This window comes from Liolophura sinensis, chromosome 13 (assembly GCF_032854445.1).
Source record: "Liolophura sinensis isolate JHLJ2023 chromosome 13, CUHK_Ljap_v2, whole genome shotgun sequence".
Taxonomy (NCBI): domain Eukaryota; kingdom Metazoa; phylum Mollusca; class Polyplacophora; order Chitonida; family Chitonidae; genus Liolophura; species Liolophura sinensis.
Genome location: NC_088307.1, coordinates 10,818,496 through 10,833,358, shown reverse-complemented (window position 1 = coordinate 10,833,358; position 14,863 = coordinate 10,818,496). Strand labels below are relative to the sequence as shown.

The 14,863-nt window shown below is 40.9% G+C and overlaps 1 protein-coding gene across 2 annotated transcripts in view; it reads right to left on the bottom strand.

The window, feature by feature from the left end:
* Nucleotides 1-1,155: 1,155 nt before the first annotated feature.
* The window catches only part of LOC135480606 (uncharacterized), a 23,902-nt gene continuing 10,194 nt past the window's right edge, over nt 1,156-14,863 (bottom strand). For both annotated transcript variants that reach the window (XM_064760486.1, XM_064760487.1), the window contains exon 2: nt 1,156-2,622. In XM_064760486.1, the coding sequence (XP_064616556.1) occupies nt 1,745-2,620 (876 nt within the window). In that variant the 5' untranslated portion in view covers nt 2,621-2,622 and the 3' untranslated portion in view covers nt 1,156-1,744. The remainder of the gene's footprint in view (nt 2,623-14,863) is intronic.

Genomic DNA, 14,863 nt, shown 5'->3' with positions numbered 1-14,863 from the left:
CATCTTCTCGGTTTTCAAAACTTCACAGAATTTTTTACATATTTTTCTGTGATAACTGCGTCATTTTTCTATGCATATATAGTGCCAAACTTTATGTTCATTTTAATGTTAAGTACAACTATTTGCTTTAGATATAAAGATGTGCAATTTAATTGTCTCAAAAAGAAGTCACGAGAATTTTTTTCATGTTAGCTGCTGAATCATTATAATGTGGAACTCTTTTGAAATTAAAGGCACGACAAGTTATCGACTGGTACATTGTTCATTTACCGTGGCCAACCTACGTGCGATTTACAACTTCAAATTTTAAAACCGCCTTGCAATTCATTTACGCAAACAAGGCAACTTTTTCTTCAATCGACTGTAAAGTCAATTGTAGGCTGTACAATCCATTGTGAGTGAGTGAGTGAGTGCTTGGGGTTTAACGTCGTACTCAACAATTTTTCAGTCATATGACGACGAAGGAATCATTAGGGTGCATGTACGTGTAATGTGCCTCCTTGTTGCAGGACGGATTTCCACCGCTCTTTTATTTAGTGCTGCTTCACTGAGACGACTTACCGAAGGCAAGTAAACCGCCCCGCCCGAGCCATTATACTGATACGGGTCAACCAGTCGTTGCACTATCCCCTTCATGCTGAACGCCAAGCGAGGAAGTTACAACTCCCTCTTTTAAAGTCTTGGGTGTGACTCGATCAATACAATCCATTGTAGCTACGATTGCTGTGTGCAAGCGGTCCCGGTATTATAAATATAATTTTGCTGCGATCAACCTGCTGCAAGGAAAGCAGATGACTCAGATAGTGTTAAAATTGTGGAGATAGTATCCACTTTGAAACAGATAAATGAAAAGAAAACAATGCTGCGATTGATTTAAATCTCTAGAAGTATCTAAGAAAATCAATAAGTGTAATTTTAGATATTAGGGGCATTGAGTGGTCTATCCATCAATGCTGGCTGAAGTTGTAACCTATCATTTCTTATGATTCAGACGATTCTATCACGTTACCCGATGGGCTATCCCTGTAGGTGTATATATCCGGTAACTTTTCAGCCAAAGAATCCCTCAAGACATCTGAGTCTAACCCATTTGAACTTTGAATGTGGCTTTCCGCATCAGTCTTTTTTTCTTAAACACGCATACTTAAAGAAAGATCATGGTGTTGAAGTAGATTTATTTTTTCACCAATGGCGTCTGTAGGACATTTTTTGACAAGAAACATTTAAAGGAAAAACTAAAGGGTATGAGCTGGACGTAAACAGGACAGTTCCCCTACGAGTTAGCCAGTGCATGTTAAAAATCCGTGATAAAGGCTTTTGTATTAAAGTGCAAGCAGCATAGTTGTGGGCCCCTGATGTGCAATATTTTGACATATATACGTAACAGATGCGCCTGCGCACACAACACGTAGGTATGTCCCTCTGTGAGAGTCCCGTTTGCGAAAATAATACCAGCAAATCTTTTTGGTTCTGGCAATGGCAGGAAAAACGTATTCATTTCCGCTGCCGTTGGACGTGTGAATACTAGATTGGATTCCCCGATTAGGTTAACACTAAATGCTGGTAAGTTAATCAACGTGTCACAAAAGCCACATGGCAACGATGAAAGTTCACTAATAAATCCTTATAAATAACTGGAAAACTTGGCGTTACCAGCCTTTTTGAACATCATCGCTAACACTCTAAATGTATATTTAGCGCCGGCCACATGGCCACAAGGCAGCAAACTACGCAAAGGAGTTGCTTAAGCCATTTTCAAAGTCTCTCGCGCTTTTAAAATTAATTCCACATCTATCATGGGAAAGTAATCCGTGAAAGCCTTCATGAGCTCTTCATTTGAGTTCAGAGGTCGTGAGACCATCTTGTGTTCGTCGCTTTCGACGTACAGCTCGTTGTCCTTCAGTAGAATGCACATACCGTTTCGAAAAATACTGGCACGGAGGCTCCTATGAAATGGCGAGGCCCGGGGGTTCGTGTAAATAAGACTTAGACAGTTATCTAAATCCTCTTGTGTCTTAGACGACAAGTCGAAATCGTAAAAAATGTAAAAACCGTCCAGAGAGGCATCTATCTGGGCCTTGGAATCGTGCTGACCCCGATTGTGCAGTCTTAAAATCCGGCCGTCTCGGCACATGAATTTGTACTCCAAGTAAGAGTGATGGTACTCTGGAGATTCTTCTCCGAACCCCAAGGGCACAGCCTCCAGGGTCGGGTGCTCGTTACCCACGTCAACTAGGAAATGTTCCCCGGGCTTGCCTAGACCACCTACCAAGACGATAAGGTGAGAGCTGTGGAAAGCGTCAAGAGCGTACATGACCGCCGTACTCAGACTGGCGTCGAAACCTAGAGCTTTAAGTAACCCCGCCATGAAGACATTAAGGGCACAGCCTAGTTCGCCTTTGCCGTTCAGGATGTCAGTTTTGACGCGGGTCCAATCGGGGAGCTGTCGGGCCTTGGACGAGAGCAGGCCAATATTGTGACAAGCAACATTCGATTTGAAGCTGTAGATGATTTTGTTCAGCAAAGCGAGCTTGTTTCCGTTACCGGTGTCGTCAACCCGCAGGATATTCTTCACGAAATGCGCCGCCTCATCCTGATTAAAGCTCATGGGCGACGCCATTTCTGAAAGTATAGAGAAAAAGAAACGTGTAAATTCTAACATTCTTTAGTACAACGTTAAGTGAAGAAACGGTGAATCAATCAATTACGAAGAGATACCTCTCAGACTACCTAATTCTGCTTAAAGCCATAATGCTAGGGCGTGTGTAAAGCACTGCTGCTTGAGCACTTACAGTGACAGATAAAATAAAACCCTGTCAGAGGTAAATTGACAAGAAAAGGTTTATCACTGGTTACATGTGACCATTTGCCAATTGTCGCTGCTTTGGTTTTACTCCCCATGCTACAGATTTTCTTTTTCATTGTTATTATTATTTTTGTATTATGCTTGTGGACTACTCATACTCCAAGCCTAGTCCAAGTCTTTGGTCTTTCTTGGGAGAAAGTCTTGCGAACTTTTCTTGCTCAATGTGCACCCATTAACCTAAACGAGCTGTTGCAACCTTAAATGATTGACAGGTTTTCACACAAAACCCGGTAGCCACTCACAGATGTGTAGTGTCTAAATGAAGCACCGCTCAGCACGCTGTGGAAAGATATGATCATCTTTCCTGAGGCTTTATTGAAAAAAGTGCCGTAAGACTTTTGCACCTTCAGATGCATGAGTAGGTTATGCATCGCAGCACAGAAATGCGTTTCTACACGTAGGGAATAAAATTCAATGATCTTAACGATGGTGGCATCAGCTACCCATATCACTAGGTTAATACCATAACCAAAGTACAAAACGCCGATGCAGAGAGAAAGCGGGGATAGATTTTTAAATGTAGCATTGCTTAATCCCTGTTGAGTACACGCATTATCCAGTGAAAAAGACGATTCATCTTGCCTTTAATTGCCACGACACCGTTTCCAGTGCAATGGCATCTCCGGGCCCAGACTGAATTGGCTAGTGTTCTCATGCAATGCATGGGTAACAAGTTACCAACAGAGCTTCATCGTGAAGACAGGAAGAATCGAGATTGGGTATTTTCCAATGAAAATATGATTCTTTTTACCTTGAATAGCAAAGATATCAGGGTTGTGGACAGGAGTGTAAAAAACACATCATAAAAAGTATACTGGGTACTGTCAGGTTAGCTGAGCTATAAAGTAGTGAGAGAAAAGGTAGTTACAAACTCTATTGTGATGAGTAGCACACCTGTGGTGTCACGTGTACAAAAAGGCTGTTTATATGTCGTTCCCAGATGCAGCATTATCATCATGAAATATTCAAGAACGGCTGTACGCCAACTGGCTGTTGGTTGTCGTCATGGAAACCGGTCGTTTGCGAAACCTTACCAGTGTCGACAGGCGGTTTGTGCCTGCTACCAAAACGGGCTAAAGCTGAGGCAGAGCTACCATTTCGCCAGTTACATGTGACAAAATGTAGATTGCCTTCGTATTGGGATTTAGCTTATTGCCTCCATACGCTATTATCATGCACGAAAGAAAAGCAATACTCTAACCAGAAAACATAAAAAAAGTTGTTTGTAAATTTACCTACCCATAGAATTTTTCTGTACCGGGGTAACAAACAATTCCACAATAACTTTTGACAGATGAGTGTAGATTTAAGCCAGCTATCTCACTGGTCAGGAACCATTGAAAAAAAAAGAAATAAAAAGACAGCACTAGAACCTTTCTAGTACAGAGAATATATGTTTGATTCACGGTGGATTTAATGCAAACTTTGATTGATACCAGAAAATGTTCAGTAGCGTATATCTCTATATGGCCATCGAAAGGCAATATACTTTCTGCATTAATATGAATTAGTGGTAACACAAGCCAGGACAGTTTCCATACACGTGAACTTTATTATTATTTTTGTTCATTAGATGGTTGTGTATCACCATTAATGACTTACAGGCCTCCGTTAGCGGCCGTTTTATGGATGCGGAAAGGGAAGTTGGAGGAGTAAAACAACCACCCTTTGGCAAGACATGGACGTTTTTTTTTTCAGGTGTGACGTCTGTCATATCGATGAGAGAAAAATGGTGATAACTTCATGAAAGGCCACACTATTGCCTGCACATTGCCACCAAAGGCCCGGTAACAATAGAAGTTGGGGAATCCTAAAAACTCTTTCTCTGAAAATATGTTGAACCTACGTCTAGGATCACCCGCTGAATGAAAGGCAAGCGATCTGGGTCGGATTATCATTTTGAGACCAGATTACCACAAAGAAAATGTGCACAGGAACCTTGTAGTCCATGCCGCTTACACAGCAAACCTCAAAAAAAATCGACTGCATTGCATGCCATTGTATTTCTTTTTTTAATAAATATGACGTCGGCAAAGGGTTCTTTCCCCCTGAAACCGAGCTTAGCAGTTTAACATTATGGATAAGAAAACGTGTTCTAACTTCATTTTCTGTGCAAATATATGGATATCCAACATATTGATGTGTAGAGCTTGTGCTGTTTCGTGTCACTGACTAAAGCTAATTTTAGTAGTGAATATGGCTGATTGCAGAGATAGCTGAATATAAGTGGCCGGTTAAAAGAGGTGGACTGTAGTACTGTTACAAGTTTGGTTTGGAAGAAGGGGCTTGGGTGCAATCTGGAATTGCGTATTTCCTACGGGATGCTTAAAAGGTTCGGACTATGGCGTTCGCTCGGAATAATGAAGTAGTTGTTGACTGTACATACCATCCGTGACACGCTGAGTCCACGTAGCGTCTTGTAGAATGCTTTAATACTGCAGAAGCACCTTATTAATATTAAAGCACCAAATAAAAGAAGCATGACCTGTGGGGCACAGCAGGTGAAGGAGCTGACTCACCAAACCAATGAAAAAACTGTATGCGATACACGATATAATGACAAAATAAATCTGCTGTGTGCGTAATTGGAAAGTGCACTTGAAAATGGTGGCCAGGGAAACAAACTTGCCTCATTTATAACATGCACACCTTCGTTTTTCATTTTAACTTTGTCAGATATCTAAATGAAAGCATCTTGAACTCCATTCACGAAACCATCTTGACCCCATTTATGAAGATGTTATGACCCCATTCACGAAACCCTCTTGAACCCCATTCACGAAACCGTCTTAAACCTCATTCACGAAATTATCTTCAGTCCCATTCACGAAACCGTCTTGAAACCCATTCATGAAACCATTTTGAAAGTCATTTTAGACCACGCATACACTCAAAGACAACGGACATTTAGGTAAAGGAAACCTCCACAAGCTAAATATCTGATTATTGTGCCATTTTCAATACAGACCTGCACGCTTCCTTTGTCTGATACTTGACAGAAATATGTCAAGGATAAATCCCAGTCTTTACCTGACGTGTGTTGATTTCTTGTCCGCCGTCATGACCATTATCTTTATTAAAACGCAGGAGCAGTCAAATCAAGCAGCTGGAAAAAGCAGAGCCACCATTAAATTAATTGTCTTCTAAGCTCGATTATCCAGATATCCCCACATTGCAGTGCACACATAGAAAAGTAACACCGAAAAAGCCCGGATGCTATTTAAGCACTTTTACTGGTCGCCTTCTTTTTGTATTTCGGGAAGAGAAAAGACAGGGAATTTTCACAATACAGGCTATGTCTTCCCTGTAGATTGCGCCATCATGCAACACCAAGAAGAAATGACCGTGATAAATGATACAGTTGGACTTTTTATTCCTTCCATGATAAAAGAGTTCGAACTCGAAATTCTCCTATTGTGCCATGCGTCAATTGTGCTACAAACGCCAGTATATATACATGGAGAGCGGGATTGGTGTTATACTGTGGCACACTGGACGTATAAACCAGTACGCTGTAACGTTCACACATAAGCTTAATGGATATAGATGTCATCTTGTTTAATAGATAAACAACATGACATAAGTAAAGACGTACAACAAAAGTATTAAAACCAAAGTAACGACGACAGCGTGACAGCTGCACGGCAAATGGTCAAAGGTAACCGGAGAAATACGCCCGCCTTGTCAGTTTACCTCAGTCAGGGGCATAGACAAATATAGTGGAACGCTCGTAGACATAAGCTTGGTGGTCAAGAAGTAATGCATATCTGGGTACTGAAATCATGCTGCATATCCCTGACACGTATAGCCCTGACACGTCTGGAGTTTGATCAAGCTCGTAATTTATGGCAATTCACCCTTCGTCTCTGGATCGTATTTATATGAAATGATTTATATATGTACATTTATTTATTCGATTGCCATTTAATACGCTTGAAAATATTTCACTGTAATACAACTACTGCCGATTTTAGAAGTGGTGGAAAGCGGAGAGTTCGGTGTAAACCATTGCGACGACGTTTTGTGGGTAACGTAATACTCATGCACTCGTTGCATGGTTACAATGGTCTATGTAGCTTGGACGTGGGAAGGTACCCCGCTCTAGCCCAAAGTGTGTTCTCTCTTGTTCGTTGTGAGAGAGCAATAACTAATTCAACTGTGACCCAAGTTTCCGTTGAGCGTGAAGAGATTCCCCATTTGGGACAAGGCTATGCACTTTTTTGCAACGGAAACGTAATACTCGGTTATTGCAATACAACAATGAACAATGTCAGCTTCAAACCGAATCTTCAATACGCCTGGAAAGGTAACTCATTCTGATTTGCCTCGTGATTCTTTCTATTTGTTTCTGGACGTTTTGTGAATAACATATACACTGCGAGTTAAAACCGATCAATTCCGTATGCCCCAAGGCGCCATTCCGCGTTGAAATGTATCCCATTCGAACTCAAACATGTCTTTACCTGCGTTTGAGATGACGTTTTATTTGTAACGTATTACTCATTCAGCGCATGAGGACACCGGCCAATTCAGCCGAAGCCCTGAGTTGCCATTACGTTGGAAAAGGTTCATGTACTTAACTGCTGTGGAGTTTTTTAGGGAATGCCTATTTCTAACCAAGATGGCTCTGTATATAGTAATATGCCAACAGCATTCATCTTCAGTTTTGTCTTAGCCCTGCGGACACCTCACCAATGAAATAAAGATACCAGGGAACAGGTGTTTCGCTCGTGCAGAACAGATTTTATGGATGTCGTTTGACAACAGTAATCGATGGGGACGTTGAATGAACTGACGCTTGACGATACCTGCCTTCATAAAGCAAAAAATAACAGTCCACTGTACTGTCAATGGTAGCTTGAGTTTGTGTTATACTAATTTTGGGTGGTACACCTGACCCATCATACCTGCAAATCAGGAGGCAGCGAGCTGATCTCATGTACTGAATGATGAATGAGGAGTGAGATCAAGGGATTTGCCCTGACGGCAAACGTCAACACAGTATCATGTGACTTGTCAAAAATGTTAGGCAACTATTTTTGATCACCTCCACTGTAATACGGGCGTCTGACAAAAGGGTATCAAAATACTTTAGAGAGGACTAATAGAGCAAATTGAGAACCTAAACGTCTGTGATCTTGAAAAGTTTCTAAAGGAAAGAGGTGTTATTTGTGTCTCAGAAGAAAGTGAGAGAGGAGATCAGTAAGCCAATTTCAACAAAGGTTGCCTAACACTTTCACCGGTCACAGGATTCAGTAGGACTGTTTTTACCTTGGATAACAAAAGATATCCAACTCGAATCTCCCCTATCCACATCAAAGGATACATGAAATTTTTTAATTTTTATTTCCTAGTACGGTGTATATTATATTGCCTAACATATAGAAGTAAAAAACCCTCTTGAGGTTTAGAAACGTTCTTTAGCTATACAGGTTTTATCAGCAGTCAGTCCGGGAATCAGTTAGCTTCCTGCGGTGACGTCAACGATGGCAGGTGGCAAAAAACCTTGTTGGGGAGAGCGCCCGAATTGGTGGTGCTAAGCTAGTCCCCGCGTGTTCATAAATGACGTCAATTCCGAATATTTCCGATGGAAGATATGCATAAAATAGACGGGCTGTTAGGACATATAAAATGTGCCTACGTATCATGTATCCTTAAATGGTCACTATTTCAGGGCGTGGAATCATGTTGGACAATGACCAGTACTCACGGTTGGACACCATCTATACATATGAAATATATATATATTATGTATGTGAGACGCTTTGTACCTATTTCAATAGCAGAAGGCATGACACTCGTCTCTTCTATGTCCAGCTTTTACTAGCGTGTTGCATGTTTTATATAACTATAGGGCATAAATTCATTCCCAAAACAGCTGTGGCCCTGTGGAATTCAATTAAAAATGCAAAGAACAGATCGCTGGCTGGCTGGCAGTGCAACTGCACTTTAACGGCTAAGGGCATCCAACTTCACTTCCTTGTTATTCTGTGATGAAAACAGGCCTTCAGTTCGAAGGGGGCATTTTGCGTAACGGCCCAATCGTTTGTTTATGTTTTTGAATCTCTCGGGATTCCAAGGACGCAAAAAAATGGCATTAAAATCAAAGTGAAGCATAAATATTTAACAAATACAGGTCAAGGAAAAAACGTCCATTACAAAATGGTGTAACATCAACTCTTGTGATATGTTTTAATTTTAATGGGGAAAGAATTCAACTCTGCAAATATGGCACTACCCAAATGGTCTATATGGCGCATTATAAATTGTTATAAGCGTTTTCAATCAAACAGTAACCTAACATTTTTTTTGTTCATGAACATGCTTAATGCGCTTCACAAAAACAAGCACAGCGCAGTCGTGTCATAATAACATAATCGGCTTACTACCAATATTATGATCACGTTGACGACTGGATTTAAGGAAAAACAAAAATCAAACAAAATTTACTGTTTATAAATATTTTGTCAAGATTTACTGGTTTGAATCAAAACCCGTGAGGCAAGACAGCATATATGAGAAAGCGATACCGTGCAGAAGTCCAGTATCGCCTTGAAACACGGCAGCATGTCACAACACAGTGTCATTAACAATGCAATTTTCCATGAATATAAAGATGTAATATTTACGATTTGCCGTTTCCATTTCGTCACATTTTACGTCACATGTTTTTGCGACAACAAACTTTGAAAAGGAACCAAATGCAAAACTCCCGATCAAGACAGGGTGGTACGGAAAGGCCTAAATGCAAACGGTCAACAACGAGGCGTCGAAAAAGTCATTGTCATTAATTATTTAGATGTAAGTGAATTTTTTGCATAATAATGGCAACTGACTCACCTGACCACTGAAGGCGTTTCGTCGCCGGATTACAGTGTCTAAGGAAATGTGTACATTAAACTACTGGGGAGAAGAGTGAGTGAGTGAGTGTTTCGGGTTTAACGTCGTACTCAACAAATTTTCATTCATATGATGATGAAGGTACCTTTAGAGTGCATGCACGTGTGATGTGCCCCTTTGTTGCAGGACAGATTTTCCACCGCTCTTTTATCTAGTGCTGATTCACTGTGACGACTTACCGAAGAAAAAGTGGCCCAATCCAAGCCTTTATACTGATACGAATCAAACAGTCGCTGCATTATCCTCTTAATGCTGAAACGCCTTGCGATGAAGATACAAATTCCTCATTTAAGATCTTAGATTGACCTCGGATCTACCCCTGTCCTCCCCTGCTTCGAAGCGGACGCTCTAACATATGAGCCATCAGGGGCGGTCATAGAGGGAGAAAATGTATCATAGATCACATATATCACATCCTAAAATAACTTTACACCTGTTATCGTGGGCAATATCGGGAGTTCGCGGGATGAGTAATTACCAAGGCCACCAATGCTGTGCAGATTACACCATTTCTTTCGTCGATCGTCGACCAAAACAGGGCCTTCCGTAGACAAGCAATTTCATCCCATGCCATATTAAAATAAAATGACACTTCTTAACGGATGTGTTGTTATAAACGCTATGTTATTTGCCTCTTGTCGAAAAGCACCAGGTCTGCATATCACCAGTAATAAAGTGTGGGGTTTTCTTTTAAATAATAACTCTATTTATATATTCCCCATTTAAAAGGTAGAGGGTAGAATAGTTCGTGTTGGTATATCAAAATAATATCACGGAATAAATGCGAACGAATAATGAATACATTTAGGTGTGTCATGATGTGACATGATGTGTCATAATGTGACATGATGTGACATCGTGCAAACGCACTAATATCGTGCAGGTGGTTTGACATGACATATACAAGAATCTGGTTGAGGAATTTGAATGATTAAATTAACGTTTTTTTCCTTTTTCAGATGTTTCAGTGTTACCTAACTAAAGACACTGAATATGAGTAACCCTGGTTCGTAGACATACGTAGAATGTCCTCTACCTTTCGCAACAGTATGTGTTTTAAAGGTCGAATGTTTATACCTATGACCTATTTTTTTTTTCTTTTTTGGTTTTTAACCAATCATATTGCCTCAAATTTCAATTACGGATGCCAGATAAAGTTCGCTCTTTCCTGTTTTGCGTCCTAACCCAGTGGATTTATCCGATGCTTGAAATCGATCCCACCAAAGTGGACAACTCACACACACGATGGCAACTGTTATAAATTTTATGGATCTGGTTCATCTGCCTTGAGACGTGGTATTTATTTGCTATTGTAAACTTCGTGCATATTACACTTGTAAACAGTTTTAATGTAAGAGTACCGGTAGTTATTACGTATTAATGTCAACTTTGAGAAAACGCTGTACACTGACAAAATCAAATGATAATGCGGGACACTGACGGGCCTACAGTAATGTCAACGAAACCATATCCTCAACATGAAAAGGCACCGTTGATATTTATTTATTTATTTGATTGGAGTTTTAAGCCGTACTCAAGAATATTTCACTTATACGACGGCGGCCAGGATTATGGTGGAAGGAAACCGGGCAGAGCGCGGGGGAAACCCACGACCATCCGCAGGTTGCGGCAAGACCTTCCCACGTACGGCCGGAGAGGAAGCCAGCATAAGCTGGACTTGAACTGACAGCGTCCGCATTGGTGGGGAGGCTCCTGGGTCATTACGCTGCGCTAGCGCGCTAACCAAGTGAGCCACGGAGGCCCCAGGGAACCGTGATAACAAATTATTATTTTAGTACAGTTTTAAATGAAAAGCTATATATTGTCGACATAGTATTGCTGGGAAAAGGCACTCTGCAAAACAAGAATGAAGAAAAACATTGAGAGAATTTTCCAGAACTCTAGAACGTATTAAAAGACATATTAGATGGCATATTAACTCTTAGTTGAATAGGAAGGCAAAAGGGGAGGTAATACGCACTAATTTGTCTTGACCGTCAGACTCAACATGTAAACGCACATTCGAGATGTGAACATCAGAGGTATTTTCCTGATTGCTTTGAGGATAAAGACTGTTAAAAAGTCTAGGCCCCGATATCACGAAGCAATCAGACTTGACTCAAAATTTCAAATGACTTTAAAATTGTCGTTTCTTATGCTCAATGCGGTCAAAATTTTGCTCGACAGCGTAAATTCTGGGTAAGCTGAAGTAAACTAAATTTTCGGCTAAAATAATGCAAAGGAACATACAAGTTTGTGACTGAAGTTTTGACTCGAGTCTAAGATCGCTTTGTGATCATGGGTCTTGATGTTTTACTAGCAAATATTATAGTTCACAGGATATTGTTATTATTATTATTATTATTATTATTATTATTATTATTATTATTATTATTGGCATACATCCTGCCCTGGGATGTCTCTCATTACATCCGGCCAAATGGTAGGTCAACAGCCTGAATTTGTGCGCAGAAGTGGATTATTGTAATTATATCTGGCATTTAGCGCTATATGATGAGACTAGTAATCTTAAAAATAAAATAGGTTCCCAAGGAGCAATACTTTAGTGCTGTACGCTCGCACGTTTGACAACTTTGAATGTCACGTATAAGCCCAGTTGTCAAACGAACGCACAAAATCCATTTTTTAGACCACTTTTCTGGAGGAAAATACGTACTGCACAAATTCTAGAATTGAGGACGGAAAAAAATACATACCCAGCAAAAATCACTGACCTCCTCTTTACAACCATGCTCATGTCCACATCATTTCACCCAACTGAACTATCCACAATCCCAGACTGTCTAAGGAATAGCAGATTTCTGCATGAGACATGCTGAAATAAACTTTAAATACACTATACCTTATTACGACTTTAGTATTTTGGCTCGCTACCTTTACCATGCAGATCGAACGTTTTATTCTATGGTTGCAACATCCGTTTTCAACAACTCCGGACTCATTTCCTCACAAAACAGTGCGTTTAAACCCAGGTGGGTGGCATTTGGGTAATTGCAGAAAACTATACAGGACAGGACAGGACGTCGAAAGATATTGCTGTCGAGAAACTCAAATTAATACTTAAACTCAGTTCACAAAGTTACGACCTTGGTGCGGTGGAAAACAGACCTAAATCAGTACCTAATTTTAGTCCACACTATTATCATATACAGAGATCGGTATATGTTTAATAGACATGCGTTAAGCGAATTAATACAGCTATGTCTGTTACATTTAATTTATGAACTACAAAGCAATTGTAACTAAGAAATGTTTCCACGGAATCTGATTGAAAATAAATGAATGCATGGCGGCTTGTAATTACTGGCTAACATTTCAGACGTATATCGCAGCTAGAGTTACAACTGGATTAAAGTCATCAGAAATGATCTATTTCACAACACATAGCCAAGTCTACGAAACTTGATATATGTACGGTTCATGCTCTCGGTTGTTAAGATGTGGCTTTAAGTCAGTCGGATATCGGGTGAAACGCGGTTATTTCCTACACTCACATAATTCGCCCAAGTCTGTCTTGGATATCAATTTATTCAGGTATTTATTTGATTGATATTTTATGTTGTACTCAAAAATATTTCACTTACACGACGGTCAGCATTATCGTAGGAGGGGTGGGGGTGGGGGGAACTTGGAAGCGCCCGGGATACCCTCGACCGTTCGCAGATTGTTCCACATGAAACCGGCGATTAAGCCACCATGTGGCAAAAAACAGTCAAGTAAATAAACAAATAAATTGCAGGTGTAGTTTCTGGTAGCTGAACACAGTGGTAATAAGCTACAAAATGGTATAACAACACACAACAGCAAAGCGTGAACAGTTTTAAGCTGCTTTGTTCAAACATATTTGGTTTTGATCAAACCTATCGGTGAAATTCTTGACAACTTACTAGTAAAAGAAATGCTGCCATGTACTATACTGGCAGATGCAGCGTTTATTATTCGAGATACGCCATTTCCAAAAGGAAAATGACAAGATCTGCGCAAGCAATTCTGTTTCAACGTTTTGTAGCCTATAAACTTACTGCGCTATTCGAAGGATGAAAGCCTCCTGGGTGGATGGATGGACGGAAGCTCTTGTTTTCCTGAAGAACGGAGGATTAAAACCTGCAGAGAAACTTGGCCATACCTCTGTAGAGCTCCTGGAATACCGAGAGTCACAGACGATAAGTAGCGGGGCTATCTAGGCCTACCATGTACGGGCGCGCACACCCGGCAGGTACAGCGCTGAGCGGCTTCAATCTGCAAACCTGTCTACCCTTGCTATGAAATTATCGATTTGTGTAGAATCGTATAGAATCGCCTCCGGGGATTCCTGCGCCAGGTAAGCCTGTGTGACACTGACGCTTTGGTCAGTACACACATTTCCACGCGCCGCCCGCCCGGCATTTTTAGGCTAGCGTTTAACCCCGACCTATGCCGAGGTGGCCGCGGACAAGTAGAAAGGTTGTCATGACAACACGAGTTTTATTCTATGGCGAAGACGAACTGATATCCGCAATTATAACAGTTGTAGTTCTCTCGTTTGCAACTGAGCCGTACAAAAGCATTTAGGTTCCCAGGTGTTCCTCGAATTACGCGATATCAGGCCGTATGTCGTTCATACCCTGGCCAAGAATCCGCGTGACACACAAAAACACGTGGTTCTACACACCTGCAAACATCACATTTTGAGCGGGACTTAAAGGGAACTAATTGGTATTTTACGCCGTACTCAAGAATATTTCACTTATCCCACGGCATCCAGCATTATGGTGGGAGGAAAACCTGGCAGACCCGGGGGGAACTCGCGACCATCCGCAGGTTGCTGGAATGGCCCATCTTGGTATATCCACGTGTGATTAAATACGAAATATCTCATCTTTGTATATGCATGTGTCTAAATAACCGTTATCCCATTTGAGTAAATGAACATGTCACTAAATAGATATACCTGCTGTGTCATGACAATTATTTTGAAGCAACGAAGTGTGCCAAGTGGCCGTCAAAGTGTTTTAATTTATCATGGTCATCTCGGTCTCTGTTAATCCACAAACCCGACTGCCTTCGTACGTCTCTGACAAAATATTCGGCTCAGCC